The following is a 19,186-nucleotide window of genomic DNA, read 5'->3' as shown; positions in this document are numbered from 1 at the left end:
GTGCTGAAAGAGGAAAAGTTCAGCTTGGTGGAACTTGTTCATCACTTCTTCACTGAAACCAAAGAAGCAGGAATCTGCAGCTTTGAAGACTTCCAGGTTGTGTTCATCTTTGATGGTCTGGATGAGTGTCGACCTCCTCTGGACTTCCACAAAACTACAATCCTGACTGACCCTAGAAAGTCCACCTCAGTGGATGTGCTGCTGACAAACCTCATCAGGGGGAAACTGCTTCCCTCTGCTCGCCTCTGGATAACCACACGACCTGCAGCAGCCAATGAGATCCCTGCTGAATGTGTTGACATGGTGACAGAGGTCAGAGGGTTCAATGACCCACAGAAGGAGGAGTACTTCAGGAAGAGATTCAGAGATAAGAAGCAGGCCATCAGGATCATCTCCCACATCAAGACATCACGAAGCCTCCACATCATGTGCCACATCCCAGTCTTCTGCTGGATCACTGCTACAGTTCTGGAGGATGAACTGAAGACCAGAGAGGGAGGAGAGCTGCCCAAGACCCTGACTGAGATGTACATCCACTTCCTGGTGGTTCAGGCCAAAGTGAAGAAGGTCAAGTATGATGGAGGAGCTGAGACAGATCCACACTGGAGTCCAGAGAGCAGGATGATGATTGAGTCTCTGGGAAAACTGGCTTTGGATCAGCTGCAGAAAGGAAACCTGATCTTCTATGAATCAGACCTGACAGAGTGTGGCATCGATATGAAAGCAGCCTCAGTGTACTCAGGAGTGTTCACACAGATCTTTAAAGAGGAGAGAGGGCTGTACCAGGACAAGGTGTTCTGCTTCATCCATCTGAGTGTTCAGGAGTTTCTGGCTGCTCTTCATGTCCATCTGACCTTCATCAACTCTGGACTCAATCTGCTGGAAGAACAACAAACAAACCCCCAAAAGTCAAAATTACTTAAAAAGAAAACAAATTTAAAATATGTCCATCAGAGTGCTGTGACCAAGGCCTTAATGAGTCCAAATGGACACCTGGACTTGTTGCTCCGCTTCCTCCTCGGTCTTTCACTGCAGACCAATCAGAGTCTCCTACGAGGTCTGCTGACACAGACAGGAAGTAGCTCACAGACCAATCAGAAAACAGTCCAGTACATCAATAAGAAGCTCAGTGAGAATCTGTCTGCAGAGAAAAGCATCAATCTGTTCCACTGTCTGAATGAACTGAATGATGGTTCTCTAGTGGAGGAGATCCAACAGTCCCTGAGATCAGGAAGTCTCTCCACAGATAAACTGTCTCCTGCTCAGTGGTCAGCTCTGGTCTTCATCTTTTTTTTTTTTTTTTTTTTTTTTTTTTCCCCACTTTATTTATAAAAATTTTTCAAGATGATCACAAAGTACACAAAGACATTAAACACCTGAACAATAACCAAAACATAGGAACAGCTGACAAAAAAAAAGGAAACAAGGAGAGAAAGAGTAAAAAAAAAAAAAAAAAAAAAAAAAAAACTGGGGCAAAATCCACCTTTACTGGAAAACTTTTAGGTAAACTGGTCAAATAACGGGAGCATCACTGGTTCTTCATATGCTCTAACACTGGGTTCCATATCCTATAAAACTTGTGAGTGTTACCAGAAAGTTCATATCTCAGTCTTTCCACATGAAGGATACTTATGAGTTCGGTCAGCCAGGTTTCGAACCCAGGGGGTAAGTCAGATTTCCACAGTTTCAAAATACACCTCTTTGCAATCATCATACAAAGAATTAGAGCAATATGTGTGTTACAATCCAGGTTTTTCAGAGTATTAGAATATCCCAACAGAGCAATTCCAGGATCAGGCACAACAATGATATTAAAGACAGTAGAAAACCATTGAAAAATAAGAGACCAAAAGTTATGTAATTTTGGGCAAAACCAAAAAAGATGTGCTAGTGTTCCTTCCGCTGCCTGACATCTGTTGCACAGTGAAGAGAGATTAGGGAAGATTTTACTTAATCTAATTTTTGAATAATGTAACCTATGAACTACCTTGTACTGAATCAGTTGGAGCCTAGCATTAATTGAACAGTGCTTGATGTTCGTTAATATTTCATCCCACGTTTCCTCATCGATCTTGATAGTAAGCTCACCTTCCCAGGCTAGTTTTATTTTAATCGTAGATGAGTCCAAGGTTTTTGAGAAAAAGCAGACCATCGTTGAGATCAAATGTTTTGCTTCAGGGGGACCTAGGAGGGATTTTAACAATGCATTATTCTCCGACGGCAATTTGTACGACATCATAGTCTGACGTCTCTCAGTCTCTCTAGTGTCTCAGTTGTAAATACCTAAAAAACTGAGATTTTGAAATGGAGAATTTGGACTGCAACTGCTCAAAAGAGCCCAGTTGTCCATCGATATAAAGGTCCACTAAGCTGACAACACCTGCACGGCTCCACTCCAAAAAGGCTGTGTCTGTAAGTGATGGTAAGAAATCATGGTTCTGCCAAATTGGAGCTTGAACCGACGTGTGTGGGAGTGCACAGTGTTTCCTAATTTGATTCCAGATCCTCTGGGTGCTTGACAGAATGAAATGGTCCTTCCTATAGACCGCAGGGGGCCTTGGGGTCGAGAAGAGAAGCGCGGGGAGGGAAGTGTTATGGGCTAGCCCTTTTTCGATGATTAGCCAAGGAGGCGGAGTGTGCCCATCTCCCCTCTCAAAGCCATATTGCCAGTACGTCAGAACTCTGACATTGGCAGCCCAGTAGTAATGCAAAAAACATGGCAAACCCAAACCCCCACTGTCTCTTGGTTTTTGGAGGTGGCTTTTGGCAATCCTATGTATTTTGTACCCCCAAACAAATGGCATGATAATAGAGTCTAAAAGCTTAAAAAAAGATTTAGGAATAAAGACAGGAATGTTCTGAAATAAATACAAAAATTGTGGCAATGAAACCATCTTAATAGCATTTACACGTCCAATCAGGGATAAAGGTAGTGTTCTCCATTTTTCTATATTCTCCTTGAGTTTGGTCAGTTTCTCTGTGAAATTTAATTTAAAAAGGTCACTTGCCTTTTTTGAAATTTTTATGCCCAAATATTTCACATAATCAGAAGTTATTTTAAAGGGTGTAGTTGTCATAAATAGTGGATCCAAGTCATTCGCCACTGGTATAAGTTCACTCTTCTGCCAATTAATGGTATAACCGGATACCTTTCCAAAGGAATTAACAAGCTGGAGCAAATGTGGTATTGACTTCTCTGGGTCAGAGACAAAAAGGGCCACATCATCTGCATATAAAGAAATTTTGTGATCAGCTCCCCCTAAAGTTATAGGTTTAATGAGGGCATGCTCTCTCACGCTAATTGCCAACGGTTCGATAGATAAAGCAAAAAGAAGTGGCGAGAGGGGGCACCCCTGCCGAGTCCCTCTTTTTAAAAAAAAGGAGGGAGACCTGTCTGAGTTTGTAATAACTGATGCTGTAGGCTGAGAATATACCATGCGCACCCAGGAGACAAAAGACGAACCAAGTCCAAATTTCTCCAATACCCTCAAAAGATACCGCCATTCCACCTGGTCGAAAGCCTTCTCTGCGTCCAAACACAGGATGGCTTGCTTAGAGGTTTTATCAAAGGGATAATACATAATATCCATCACACGTCTAACATTAAAAAAAGAAAATCGCTTTGGGATGAAGCCTGTCTGGTCAGTGTGAATAACCGATTCTATACATTTATTTAACCTTTTTGCAAGTATTTTAGTGAATATCTTAAAATCTAAGTTAAGCATGGAAATTGGACGATATGATGAGGGCTCTGTTTCATCCCTATCCGGTTTGAGTAGGAGCGAGATATTTGCATCATATAGGGTTGGAGGGAGATTTTCAGATCCCATTGAGTGTAAAAACATCCTGTGTAGAATTGGGGTTAATTGATTTGCAAATTTCTTATAAAATTCAATGCCAATTCCGTCTGGTCCAGGGCTTTTTCCGCTTTGCAGTGATCTGATAGAATTCAGAACTTCTGTTGGGGATATTTCCGCATTGAGGGCTTCACGAGAAGCTTCATCTAGCTTCGGTATATTTAGATTTTTTAACCAGTTATCCACATCACCCGAGGAATTAGATCTGTAAAGCTCTTCATAATATTCTTTAAAGCGGGCATTTATCAGTTTTGGGTCCGTTAGGATTTCTCCTGAGCGAGACTTTATTTTGTGGATGGCTCTACTGGCCTGTTGTCCCCTCAGTTGGCGAGCTAAGAGTGTATGAGGTTTGTCCCCAAGCTCAAAATACTGTCTCCTAAGTCGCAGGATCTGATCACTAACCTGGCGTGATAAAATTTTGTTATACTCGTATTTAAGGTTGAGAATATTTTGTAGTGTTTGAGAGTTGCCTGTGCTTCTATATAAAGGTTCTAGTTGTGAGATCTGAGAGTCGATTTCCTCTAAGCGAATTTTGCTTGATTTTTTCAAAGCCGCCTCATATGCAATAATTTGGCCCCTCATAACAGCTTTAAGCGCTTCCCACAAGACTGAATCTGAGACATCTGAAGTATCATTAATCTCAAGATATTCTGTAATTTTTTTAGACATATGTCTACAAAAATTTTCATCTGCCAAGAGAGATGGGCGGAAATGCCATGAGAAGTGCTGTCTGGGTTTGTTGAAATTGAGAGTCATGGCTGTGGGGGCGTGGTCGGAGATCAAAATATTATGATATTTGGTATCTATAACATTTGGTATAAGTTTGGCATCTAATCTCTGGTCTTCATCTTACTGTCATCAGAAAAAGATCTGGATGTGTTTGACCTGAAGAAATACTCTGCTTCAGAGGAGGCTCTGCTGAGGCTGCTGCCAGTGGTCAAAGCCTCCAACAAAGCTCTGTGAGTATGTCATTGTAGCCAGAGCTTACTACTTGTTCCTTTAGCTCATGCAGATATTTGTGTATTATTCATTCTTGACACACCCAGTTATGAATGGGTGCTGTGCGCTTTGTAAGCTGCCTGTCATGGCAAAGTACATTTCTGATGCAAATTCAAGTTTCTTTGTTTTCAGTTTGCAGCTAAGGTGCTGTCTCTCTTGCTTGCTGTGTATGTGTTTCTATGAGTGTCCCAGTGTCCTGCTGCATGAAAAAACAGTAGACAAAATTAGAAAATGTGTGCAATCAATCCCAGTTGAACCTTCTCCATGGGTTCCCTAGCTCCAGTTCTCGTCCTGCAGCTCTACTGCCACAGCCCTTTTTTAAACAGTGACGTCTTTAAGCAAAATAATTCACTTTTGTTTTTTGATTACTTTTGTTTTGATTTGGTTTTTTGTTTGACTATTGTTGTTTTTTTCTCCCCTTTCTCCAGACTAAGTGGCTGTAACCTCTCAGAGAGAAGCTCTGAAGCTCTGTCCTCGGTTCTCAGCTCCCAGTCCTCTAGTCTGAGAGAGCTGGACCTGAGTAACAACAACCTGCAGGATTCAGGGGTGAAGCTTCTCTCTGTTGGAATGAAGACTCCATACTGTAAATTGGAAAGTCTCAGGTCAGATCAACTGATATTTTGTTTTTCATGAATTTACAAAAACAACCACTAAGAATTGTAGGCAATTAAGTGAACTTCATCTATTTGTTGTATCTTTGTATTTTTGGTATTTCGGTAAGTCACAATAAACTGCCGCATTACTGGCTTGTTCAACATGAAGGAACAAGGATTCTAGCCAGTTCTGAAACTACATAGAATGTTGTCAAATCTAGTAACTCCTTGCTGCATCATGTGTGTAGCAGTTATACCACTTTATCTTGTATTCAAGACCTGGGGCCCCAGTGTTGACCAAACTAGGTAGGGTGTTGGACTGATGTGAAGTGGATACCACAAAGGTTCACTTGTTTACAGTGATGTGATAGCAGTCTAATAGTAAGTGGTTTAAATCACACACTGTTTTAAAGACTCAGACAACTCTTTGACACCCAAACTGAACATTTACTGACTGGGAACTCATAATGTATAAAATCAAACTTTTCAAGCAAATTGTAAAACACATAAAACAAGAAATCATTCTTAATTTTCAATTCTTAAAATACCAGTTGAAATATTATTATCAAAATCAAAATGATCTTTTTCACAATCAGTCCTACCTATGAGGATTAATTCTTACTTCTCCTTATTTCAAATATATATACATGTTACCAGTAGTCATACATGGACCCCACTCACACATTCACACAAACGTTGCAGGCTTGTTTGTTGCTCGCTGCAGCGCGACTGTGAAGCTCCTCTTCTCTGACAGACACAGGAAAAGTTTGAATTACAGTTCAGCATCTCAAACCAGCTTACCACTCTTATCTCCTACTGAGGACAGTCAGCAAGTTTCGGTCTGCAGTCTTTAGCAGCTCACCATTCGGTCCATCAAAAGGTCAAAGAAGATGGTGCTCATCATGTTGACAAACGATTCCCGTTAGCCACTAGCCGCCGATGCCTCGCTCAGAAACACCATTGTCCTCTTCGGCAGATCTGTCTAGCATGTGGCTTCACAAGCACTCCCTACTAACAGCCAGTGGTTAGTAAATACTAGTCAGTTCTCTTCTTTTTTGTGCTAGTGCAGTCCGTGCCAACACTGCTGTGTCTGTTCTCTCCAATTTCTCTCTGTTTTCTCTTGCTCCCTCTTCACACCCGAGCCAATTACAGCAGTTAGACTAACAGATCACCTTCATTGACCACTCAAAAACCCAAACTAAGAGAGTCACTCCTTATTAAATCATCATATTATGTTTTCACAATATTATTTCTCTTTATGATATAATACACATTACATCCACAGTACATTACACCTGTGTTAGCTTTGCTTTTGTGTCCACAGGAATTATGCATATTTAATCCCCATATAAACATCTGGGTTACATGTATACAATTTAACATCAGTGTCATTGTCTTCTGGCTAATGATTTTTCAGTCTGAGTGGCTGCAACCTCTCAGAGAGAAGCTGTGACACTCTGTCCTCAGTTCTCACGTCCCAACCTTCTTGTCTGAGAGAGTTGGACCTAAGTAACAATGACCTGCGGGAGTCAGGAGTGAAGATGCTGAAGAGTCCAAACTCTACAATTATCAGGTCAGACTCAGTGATTCTTTGTCCTTTTAGAAAATGAATGATAAAATTTAAAGGTAATAAGGAGGAATTGAGTCCAAATCACCAGCAGTTTCATCCACATACGAATTGAAGTGTATGTGTGTAAATGTTGGACTGTTCCTTTATCAGTGTGTAACAGTGTGTGTATGAGAGTGATGTAATGTCCATGTGTGCATGCTGACAGAGACTGTGCTGCTCTGACCCCCCTCCTCCTTTCAGGGCGGAGCCTGCTGGAGTGCGATGGCTGATCCCAGGTCTGAGGAAGTGTAAGTGTGTTTTTAATGTGATTGATGAAAACAAAGCAGCACACATTCAACCATCTTCAAACTGTCACATCACTCATTCACATCTCTGATGTCAGGAGTCATCATCAAAGTGTCAATCAATGAACAGGTGATGGATCAATAACTGCAGCTGGATTGTGTTTGTTCTCTCCATCAGATTCCTGTCAACTCACAATCGACACAAACACAGTGAACAGAAAACTCAAACTGTCTGACAACAACAGGAAGGTGACACATGTGAAGAAGGTTCAGTCATATCCTGATCATCCAGACAGATTTGATGTTTATCCTCAGCTGCTGTGTAGAGATGGTCTGACTGGTCGCTGTTACTGGGAGGTCGAGTGGAGAGGAGAGGTTTATATATCAGTGAGTTACAGAAGAATAAGGAGGAACGGAGGCGGTGATGAGTGTGAGTTTGGAGGGAATGATCAGTCCTGGAGAATATTCTGCTCTGAAGATGGTCCTCGTTCTGTCTGTCATAATAAGAGCAACACACTCATCTCCTCCTCCTCCTCCTCCTCCTCCTCCTCCTCCTCTGGCTCTAACAGAGTAGCAGTGTATGTGGACTGTCCTGCTGGCACTCTGTCCTTCTACAGAGTCTCCTCTGACACTCTGATCCACCTCCACACCTTCAACACCACATTCACTGAACCTCTTTATCCTGGGTTTTGTGTCCGTTCTGGTTCCTCAGTGTCTCTGTGCTGAGCTGAGTGTAAAGAGCGTCCTCCTGTTAGAGAAACACTCTGACTGTTGAACAGATAGTTCAGTCTGTACATGTCTGTCTCTTTCACTCACAAACACGTTTTCACATTCATGGATTCAATCAGTTGATGTTTGAAACTGTTCTCAATGATTCCTTGTAAACTTCTTCCTCTTCAGTCCTTTAAAGATGGAAGCTGCCATTATTCCAGGATCCACATGTTGTTGTTCTGTCTTTTTCCACTCAAAGCTTCACAGTGAATATCAGGATGTTGTGTTTCTCTGAAGCTCACTTCACAACCAGCTCCTCTGCATTTTCAACCAGTCTGAGCTCATTCAAATCAATCCAAATCTTTGATTTCTCTTTCTTAATGCCATTTTTCCAACCTCTTGTTGGAAGAGGTTCAGAGTGTGTGTGATTATATTTTACTCAGTGAATAAAGGACAAATGTTTAAAATTAAACTCCAGCAAGTTAATAAACAGTGGATCAACCAAATAATAAACAATTAAATGGTACATTAGACAGAGAGCAACAGATCAGAAATTGCCAGACTAACTTCTCTGTCTCAATTAATCTTATCTTGGAGGTTCAGCCACTGTACGTACAATTAAAACATCACCAATGTCACCATGTTCTGTTATTAAGCTGGACAAGATTGTTTTGTATGACAAAATTAAAACCTCAGGAAGAAGATGTGCTGGCTCCACTGCTGATGAGAGAAATCTGGGTCATGAAAAACCAGCTTTGACCAGACCGAGGACCAAGGCTGTCTCGTAGCACCAGAATCTCTTTAGATGATGGCAGTATAAATTGTTATGGTTGGTTTAGAGCAGTGCTCTTCTAGGGAGAGTGCCACAGGCAGCTGCTGAGATGCTTGTCTCTCCTCCAGGATTTGCCCACATGTACATGTGATAATTTTCTGATTCTTCAATATATAAAACCCTTTTCTTAAGAACTGAAGTGTTTATGACTCATTCCTTCACACACTTTAACACTCTCCACATGCTCTTACTGTTGGACTCATTTTTGGAAACTGTGATGGAAGCAGGACAGAAAGGAAGCTCTCAGCAGGAGCACCTTTTCACAATAAGAGCACATTTGCATGCTTTGTGCTTTTGAACTGATCCAATGACAGAAACATGAACTTCCATATTGATTGATTGTGTGAACTGGGATTTGGACTACCATAGCCGCTGACACACATTCATCACTATCAGTGAACTGTTTACGTGGGAACTAGGTCCTGGCTCCACAATGCCCTGACCCTCTCATCTTCTGTCGGCATCCCCACCCCTACTCCTCCCACCCCACCATGCTGCTATCCCAGGCTTTGAATGTGCGATATGCTTTTGCTTTTGTTTTTTTGTTTTTTTGTTGGAACCTTGTAAGTTGCTCATTATCAGCACAGTACAAGATGATTTTTTTAACCCAACTCTCCCATTGTTTTTGTTTTCCTTTTCCTGGGATTGATTGTGCTGGCAGTGTCCCAAGTGGCAGCGGCTGCAGACACCCATCTCCCCTATGTTAGTCTTGTCTGCCCTACTCTTGGATGGTTGTTCTGAACGAATTTCGTTGCATGTATAATGACAACAAAGTTCTATTTTATTCTATCAGATGTTGATGTGCAGCTCTGATGTCACTAACATCTCCTTGAAGTCTTCATTGATGGTGATTTGTGGCCCTCTGCTGGTGAGAAGATGAACTGCATGAAGTGTTTGAAATGAGCTTTTTCTAACTGGACTGCTGACTGCTGTTAACCACACTGAGACCAACACTGATGTCTTCAACACAAACACTGATGTGGATGAACAGTCACTAAAGACTATTAATGTCTATTTGTGTCTTTAACATGTTGGTGTTTGTCACAGAGAAACTCTGATTGGATTTCTGGATCTTTGCTCTTTTCCCTGCAGTTTGTTCCCACAATGACTCCATGATGGAAATCTCTAATAAACTCATCAAATGAACAGCATGTCTCCCAGTTTTTGTGTGTCCTTTGTGCTCTTCTCCTTGTATCCAGCCTCTGCTGCTGTGTGCTGTGCTGCACTCACTCACAGATCAGAGTACATGTACAGTTATCCCAGCGACACCAGGAGGAGACAAATGTTTGGCTTCATTTACAAACAACAATCTCAGCTATGGATTCAAACAGCAGCAAATATGCAAATGAATCCTATTCAGGCTCCACCTTTGACCTTTTCTTTTCCTTGTGATCTCTAAACTAATCAGTAATGAAGCTCCTTAGAAAGCAGTCAGCTGCTGTTCATTCTCTAACCCGTGTGCATGAATGAATAAAACCAGACTAAAGAAATCACTGTGCGCTTGTAGGTTCAGTCAGTGCTGCAGGTCAGACTTGCTTCTGTCTCTGTGCTCAGCTGTATGGACAATAACACGGGCAGTTTCACAGAGCTGCTGATCTCAGACCTGCACAGCTTCTGATTCCAACACTGATCACAGAGGATGGGAGAAAGAAGGTCAAAGGTCACCTGTGTGCTGAGCTCAACGCTTCCAGACTGCGTTTTGCCAACAGTGTGTTATTGAAAGAACAAAGGAGACGTCTATGAAAGCCTCTGCTGCTGTTTGTAAACATTCAAATCATCAATTCAAATCTTTTTGAAATTCATGATTAGGATTTGAATTTGGTGATGTAGCGATGAACCAGCAGGGGGCTCTGGACCTGAAGCTCCTCACACTCAAATCTCATTTGAACCTTAAATGTGCTCAGAGAAAAAGCTGTGAACAGTTTCCCAGCAGCTTCCTGACTTAGGGTCAAAGGTCACAGTGAGGAGGAAATCCTGAGCCTGAAAACATCTGCAGCAGAAACAAAGCAACACTTCCCTGTTTTTCCTGGAGCAGAGAGGAGTGGCTCATCCTGCTCTGGATAACAGCCGAACCTCAAAGCTGATCGTAGCTTCACTTTAACATCAAAATCTTTAATCTGAATTTATGAAATGAAATCTCATGAAAACTGCTCACATTAAATGTGAAGAGGAAAAAGCCCACAGAAATGTGCTGACTATAAATCAATGATTTCTCTGAACACATGCAGGTAAATCCATTTCAGATCCATGTAATATAATGAGAGCCTTGTATGTTATTGTATGTTATTGCTCTAATGACGAGAGCAGAGACGGGCTGAGGGGTACAAAGGTTTATTTCATGTGGAAAATCAGCTGTTAACAGTCAAAAGTTTGTAAAGAAGCAGAAAAAAGAAGGAAACTCATCATTAATCATCTTAATAATCCACACTGATATTTTTACTACTTTCATTAAAGATTCAGAGGCTTTTATTTTGGTAACAGGCTGTGAGGTCATCTGTGACATCACATGGTGGCGCCGTTGTCCTCACAGCGTGGCGAAGTGGCTCAGAGCTTCTCTCAGCTTATCAGCGATCTGACCAATCAGAGAGCAGAGGGCAGATGACATCACAGATCTAAACACCTGTCCTGACTCCGCCCCCCTCCACCTGTGCTCACCTGCTGGTAGAAGGTGACCTGCTGCTGCAGGTAAAGCTGCATCACCCGGTTGTAGTCGTAGATACGGTTGCTATGGAAATGGTTCATCTCAGCTGGAAGAAAACAGTCGTTACATTTATTTATTGATTTTAACAAATATGATCAAACTTTACATAAACATGTTAATTTGATTTTATTGTGTTTTTATTTTATTCACTTTTTTGTTTCTATCAAATTAAAAACATCTGATTTGTAGGGATTTTTTTACTACTTTCATTTATCATCTATACTTTCCCTTCTACAGTCAGAGGCCCATTCAATATTTCATACTGTAGCCTGGCTGGGCCTTTCCCAGCCACACACTCATTCCCCCCGCCCTCAGCAGTGGGACATCCATCATTCCATATCATGGACTGTGAGGGCCACTCTTCCACTGCCAGGTGGGACTCATCCATTATCTCAATACTTTACTCTCCTGTTGTGTATTTTTATCACTCTGATTTTTATCATCCAAAGCATTGAATTCAGGTGTTCCAGTCACTTCCATGGCCACAGGTACATAAACCAGCACCCCGGCATGCAGACTGCTTCTACCAACATTAGTGAAAAAATGGGTCCCTCTCAGGAGCTCAGAGAATTCCAGCGTGGTACTGTTGTATATTTTTATCACTGATATCGGTATTTGACTATAGCATTTATTAGTACCTATATTAACCACACTGTTGGAGTTATGGTATAAATTCCATTCTGTTTATTATAAATTATCATATCTTCTGTTTGTATATTTTCTATAAGTTGTTTTATGTGCATATGATACTGTTGTTTTTATGTTTGAAATGGGAACACGTGGTGGTATTTCTTACAAAGGAAGTTGTAGTTATCTGCAGGCTGCTCTCAGCCTGCAGAGAACACATATAGGATACGTGTCTCGTATACGCCATGTTACATGCGCACATGTCACAGTATGCTTACGACCATATATGGTAAGGAAAAAGCCAAGAATGTTGTTTATTACATGCTATAAACTGTGTTTGATGTAACCCACGTGATCTTATTGTGAAAATCAGAATAAAAGCGCTGCGCAGGAAGCAGTTCGCCAGGACAGATAACTTCCGCTCAGCTGAGAGCTGAGTTCAAGGAACGGATCTCTCCTCCTTGCGCAAGTTGAAATGAGCTGTGTGTTTGTCCTCTGAGTTTTTAAAATGATCTGAACCTATCATTTTTTGGTCCTTCGAGCCGGATCGGGACAGTTGCTGACTGACGCTGGAGGAGACGAACACCGAAGACTGTCTGACAGCCAGGATCATCAGTTGACCTGAAGAGAAGTCCTGAACCGTGAATTCGTCTTCAGGCCGGTGATTAGCTTCGCTCCTCCAGCGCCGTTCATCGCTCTCCCGGAGTCCGAGGGGACGTAACACCAACTGTAACACAGGTATGTGAAAGCCGCGCGTTATAAATTAGGTAGGCTCGCCGAAAGGAGTCCGTTTTATCCGATAGTTACCGCTGTGGTTTTCGGTTCAGAAACGCACAGGTCTGCTCAGGTTGGAAGAACGTAAAAAAAGAACTCCAGTGGTTACCGCTATACTTCTGAACCTTGGTCCAGATTTCTGGACCAGTGAGGTATAGGTCTGCTTCGGGCTGGAGAAAATTGGTTATCCTCAGTGGTTACGCTGCATTGGGAATGGCAGGCTGCACATGCTGAGAAGACGGTACTGTGGGGTTTACTTTTGGTAATAAAAAGAAAGTAAATAGGCAACTCTCGCCAGGAAGAGAGGTTTCCCAAATTCGGATTTTAGAGATTTAAAATAGGCGCCGAAAATACGCGTATGTGTGTGTGAATGTGAGTGAATGAGAGCTTGAATGCCGCCTTTTGACGTGGAAGCAGCAGCGTGAAGGGATACCCTACGGGTGCCAACGAACTTTACGGCCTGTTGAAGTGCACAGTGACGGGCGGATTTGTTATTAGGTCCCAGAAGGACACGTGGTCCGATCGGGACAAAGCACGGGAAGTAAAATGGGGATTATGAACAGTAAACTGAGTAAGCCTGCCCTAGAGGGGGATTTAAAATATATGGAGAGATACTCTCCGGGCAGCACAACGTTCTGCAATAAATGGAAGAAAAAATATGGTTTTAGTGGAAAGTTAGAGTTGAGGGGATGTGAAGATTTGGTAAGAAATTTAAAAATCAGTGTGGCAACACAAGAAGGGAAGTGTAAAGTTGAAAAAGAAAGACAGTTAATGGTAGCAAAAACGTGGTTGGAGCAAGCACAGAAAAGGGCCGCGGGCAGAGAACAAAAGAAGGGAAAACAAACCTCCTGTAATGTGCATGCTGCATTGTTAAGGCCAGAGGATGAGACAGTTAGGCCTTGTAGGGTGCAACCCCCACCTCAACCACCTCCCCCAGCTCAGCCACCTCTTTCAGCCCAAGCATCTCCCCCGCAGTTACAGGGGGCAGATGGTAATTTACAGGTTGAGGAGGAGGGGGATTTAGTGCAGCAATTAAATTTAACGGCAGGAAGGATGGTCCTTAGAAGTCATGATAAGAACAAACAAACAGGGAAGGTGGTTGCCCTGGTACAAGGAGGTTATCCAGATTTAGAGCCCCTCCTGTGTAAATATGGTGTGAAACATTGCTCGGGGGCTGAGAGTTGTGATTGTTCTGTGAGACATTCAGACTCTTTACGGCCGGCAGTAAACACATTTCCTATGGTGGAAGTAGCTAATCCACATAGGGGTGTTGGTAATGATAATGCACAAACAATCTTAGTTTTTAGGCCGTGGACAAATGTAGAAATGTTAGAGGCAGTTAAAGGTCTGACATCTCATAAAACTAATGTAAACTTGTGGGCAACAGAGGTTGTAGGATTACAAGCCTCGTTTAATTTGAATGGTGATGAAATGGTTTCTGTATTCAGAAACCATTTTAAGCACGATTGGGGAAGAGTGAGAGGAGATTTCACTGGGAAAGATGCGGGAGGAGTAACACTGCCTCATGATTCAGTTGCTCTACGGCAGGGAATTCAGGGAGTAGTGTTGCGGACTAGAAACACACTGATTCCACCCCCAAATTATGATAAAATCTATCACTGCAAACAGAAAGACGGAGAGGGTGTTTTTGAATTCAGGGAAAGATTAGAGGAAGTGTTTAAAGCACACAGTGGCATACCAGAGGACCAAGACCCAAATGGTCCTTATCAAAGACAACTAAAACAAGCATTGATGTCTGGTTTCCACCCAAAATATTCTGATTTCATACGCAAACATAATGTAAATCATGCCACAGGAAACCTCATGGACACTATGAATTGGGCTCATCATGCAGAAGAGGTGATAAAATCAAAAAAGGATAAGAAACCAGTGCAAGTTTTTTATAATCATGACAGCCAAACGGATGGCTCTGCAACTCAAGTGTTTTTGGTGGGAGATCAAAGGCCTCAAAGAGTAGAATTTAAATCAGGAGGTAGAGGCAGAGGCCGGGGAAGAGGCCGTGGTCAGTATAACAGACCTGTCCCCAGGGGAGACGGCTGTTGGCTGTGTGGAAAAGAGGGACACATATCCAGAGACTGCAGGGACAGGAGGTTTAGGGATCCTCCATACAATCCAGTTTACAACAGCTCTACATGACTAGGTGAAGTTTCAGATGACATTGAGGTTACCAGTGTTGATCTGAAGCTAATATTAGCTGTAATCTCCACACCAGGTCAGAAACCTTTAATAACTCTCTTGGTAAATGGCAAAACAACTGAATTTCTGTGTGACTCAGGTGCAGATAGAACAGTGGTGAAGGAACACATCCCAAAATTAAAAGAATCTAAGAAGAGAGTTTTTGTAAAATCAGCTAATGGACAATTAAGTGCCTTACCCCTTTCAGCTCCAGTGATAATTAGTGATCCAGAGACAGGAATTTACAGTCAGGGCCCTGTGGTGTTGAGTTCAGAGTGTCCAGTGAATTTGCTAGGGCGAGACATGCTTCAAGCTCTGGGAATTGCTATAGTTCCCACTCCAATGGGAATGCAGGCTACAGTGGTAAATCAGGTTCATGAAGTAGAAGAACTACCTCAGACTTATTACTACTGGAGCCTGGATTTTCCAAAATCAGATCTTGCTCAAACGGGTAGACAGCTATTAAATCTAATAGCTTCTTACCTAAAATCAGGGAGTGATTTGCAGCCTCCCGAAACTATGCACTGCACTCTCAGGTACAAGCAGACTCCAGGCCCAGACCAAACCTATGCAGAAAAGGTTAGGAAGCTGCAGACTCAAAAACTGAACTTGCATACTCTCTATGTGTTAAAACGAGAGTATAGTGGTGTCATTGTAACTTTGACTCCTGAAGCCCAAGGTCTGTATTCCTTTAATCCATTTTTATCAGTACCTCATGTGTCGCTGTCAAAACCTCCTACAGCTAAATGGGAAGATGTGGGCCAGCTTCTGTGCGACGCTGAAAAACTTACAGACTGGAGGGACATGGGTCAAGGTTGGTGGGAATCCTCTGATGGCCAGGTACAGAAAATCGAACTGCAGTGGACAGTCATGACTAAAGTCCATGAACACACAAATAGCTCTACATCAGCCTGATCTATGGTAAACATAGAAAATTTCCCAGAATTACAAATACTTCCTGATAGTTTGTGGTCAAAGGGAGCAGCAGACGTAGGATTATTAAGTACCGCTGACCCAGTAATTATTAAACCAAAATCTGATTACAGACCTTATGTACGTCAATATCCACTTAAACCAGACGCACAGGCAGGGATAGAGCCAGTAATCATGGAGATGCTGAAGGCAGGCATACTGATTGAAAAACCTGATGCTCGTTGTAATACCCCTATATTCCCAGTAAGGAAACAAGGTACAGATAAATGGCGTCTAGTGCAGGATTTAAGAGCTGTGAATCAAGCTGTACAAACTAGAGCACCCTGTGTTCCAGACCCACATACACTGCTAAATCAGTTGACCCCTGACAAAAAATGGTTTACGGAACCTCCACAGACAAAGAAACAGATGTTGGCATTTTTAGGCTTATGCAATTACTGTAGAGCCTGGGTTCCAAACTATGCACAAATGACACAACCATTGTTATCAGTTATACATGATGTGCCCATGGCAATGTCTGAAAATGTAAAATGGACTCTAGAAGCTGAACAGGCATTTACTGACGTTAAGCAAGCTTTAACTACAGAAATAATTCTGCCCTTACCAGATTATTCTAAACAGTTTGTTCAAACTGTAGATTGTAAAAATGGTTTTATGACTTCAGCCTTGTTGCAACCCTTTGGTGACAAACTGCGACCCATTGCTTATTATTCTAAACGTTTAGATGCAGTGTCAAGAGCACTCCCACCTTGTGTGCAAGCGGTATGTGCAGCAGCAATGTCAGTGGAATCTTCGAGTGAGTTAGTTTTGTTTCATCCACTGATATTGAAAGTACCACACGCGGTCTCAGTTCTGTTATTACAAAGTAAGATGACTTTCCTTTCACCAGCGAGACATTTAAGCTGTATTGCTCTGCTACTATCTCAGCCGCATATTACAATTGAGCGCTGTACTTCCTTGAATCCTGCTACATTGCTTTCTACTCCAGAAGATGGAAAACCACATGATTGTAAAGCTATAACAGAGCAAAATAGTAAACCAAGGGAGGATTTTTTAGATACGCCATTAACAGAAGGCGACGTGGTGTATATAGATGGGTCAAGCAGGAAAAATGACAGAGGTATTACAGAAACGGGGTATGCAGTAGTAACTGATAAACAAATCATTAAGGCAGAACAACTACCATCTCATCTTTCAGCCCAAGCAGCGGAACTTATAGCTCTCATAGAAGCCTGCTTATTTTATAAGGATAAGACTGTGACAATTTATACAGATAGCCAATATGCATTTTCAACAGTGCATCTTTTTGCAGCCCAGTGGGCAAGAAGGGGAATGCAGACGTCTACAGGTCAGCCAGTGAAACATGCTACATTATTAAAACAGTTGCTCTTAGCTATTATGAAACCCAAAAACATAGCTATCTGTAAATGTGCAGCCCACACTGCGGGCAAAGATTCTGTCACCTTAGGAAATGCCTTTGCAGATAAGATAGCTAAGGAAGCGGCACAGGGCCTTTATGGCCACAGCGACATATACTTACATATACAAGAGCCAATAAGCCAGGAGGTTTTACAGGACATGCAAACACAAGCCCCGAAAGCAGAAATAGAGCAGTGGCTTAGGGATGGTGCGACACTGAAGGATAACGTTTATCATATTAATGATAAACCGGTACTCCCTAAAGCCCTTTTTAAAACTGCAGCATTATTGAGTCATGGGCCTTGCCATGTCTCAACAGGAGGGATGGTACAGACAATAAGTAAATACTTTTATGCAAAAGGCTTTAATAACTATTCAAAAAATTTTTGTAGAGCATGTTTAACTTGCTGTAAAAATAATCCACAGGGTAATCTGAGACCAAGAAGGGGTAGATTTCCAACACCTTGTTATCCTTTTCAGTTCCTCCACATGGATTTCATAGAACTGTATCAATGTAGGACTTACAAGTACTGTTTAGTACTTGTAGATCCTTTTACAAAATGGGTTGAAATTATTCCATCGGCAAAAGCGGATGCACTGACGGTTGCAAAAGCCTTATGTAAGACCATAATTCCTAATTATGGCATTCCAGAGAAGCTGTGGAGTGATAATGGACCACACTTTGTAAATGAGATAGTATCTAAGGTGTCTCAAAATTTAGGCATTGAACTGATGGCGCCGCGAATGGATGCCTTGGTACTTCGGTGCGCTCTGTTTTGTTTGTTTTTGTGCGTTATTTCTGTGTCTGGACACTCTTCTGGGTATTCTTACACCAGAGAAGAGCTTTTCAACATTAGGTCCACAACACCTTCGGATTTATTTCCTGTTTTTGTCGCATCTGCGGCGGATTTATTACACACTCTGGCCCAGAAAGTGAGACGCCGAAAGAGAGGGAAGCGCGCTGGCGTCCTTGTGAGGCTAAGGAGACGTGGATTACGCACAGCCTTACCTGGGATTTTCCTCTCCAACGTGCGTTCACTTAGGAACAAAATGGACGAACTGACACTGATGAGGAGCATGAATAGAGACTTTTCCATATCCTGTGTGTTATGCTTCACGGAGTCATGGCTGTGTGAGGAGATACCGGACTGCGCGCTCCAGTTGGAGGGATTTCATCTCCTCCGCGCAGACCGGCAAGCTGCGCTTTCCGGCAAGGCTACAGGTGGAGGAGTCTGCTTCTACATAAACAGTGGCTGGTGTACGGATGTGACACAGATTGCTAAGCACTGCTCTCCCTCACTGGAATATCTTTTCATTCACTGTAAACCGTTTTACTCTCCGCGGGAGTTCGCTTCATTCATACTGGCTGCTGTTTACATCCCGCTGGACGCGGACGTGCACGAGGCCCAGTGCGCGCTCACAGAGCAGATTCTGTGCATGGAGCGGACATACCCGGACTCTCTTATCATCGTACTTGGGGACTTTAATAAGCCAGCCTGAGACAGGAACTTCCCAAATATAAACAATATATCACATGTCCGACCAGAGAGGAGAAGACACTAGACCACTGCTACAGCACGATAAGCGGGGCTTATCACGCAGTGCCCCGCGCTGCACTCGGCCTCTCTGACCACGACATGATCCACCTGATCCCCGCGTACAGACAGAGGCTGAAGCTCTCAAAACCTGT

At 42.5% G+C, this 19,186-nt stretch overlaps 1 protein-coding gene and 1 pseudogene across 1 annotated transcript in view; both read right to left on the bottom strand.

The window, feature by feature from the left end:
- The window catches only part of LOC115791158 (NACHT, LRR and PYD domains-containing protein 12-like), a 1,329,445-nt pseudogene that overhangs the window by 1,079,926 nt on the left and 230,333 nt on the right, over window positions 1-19,186 (bottom strand).
- Window positions 11,162-19,186, bottom strand: part of LOC115793652 (sorting nexin-9-like) — a 33,187-nt gene continuing 25,162 nt past the window's right edge. Inside the window, exons 17-18 of the mRNA XM_030748722.1 lie at window positions 11,502-11,593; window positions 11,162-11,418 (exon numbers count right to left, since the gene is read on the bottom strand). Of these exons, the coding sequence (XP_030604582.1) occupies window positions 11,371-11,418; window positions 11,502-11,593 (140 nt within the window). The 3' untranslated portion in view covers window positions 11,162-11,370. The remainder of the gene's footprint in view (window positions 11,419-11,501; window positions 11,594-19,186) is intronic.

Source organism: Archocentrus centrarchus, chromosome 2, assembly GCF_007364275.1.
Source record: "Archocentrus centrarchus isolate MPI-CPG fArcCen1 chromosome 2, fArcCen1, whole genome shotgun sequence".
NCBI lineage: Eukaryota > Metazoa > Chordata > Actinopteri > Cichliformes > Cichlidae > Archocentrus > Archocentrus centrarchus.
The sequence above is the reverse complement of the archived record's forward strand: the minus strand, read 5'-3'. Positions and strand labels throughout refer to the sequence as shown.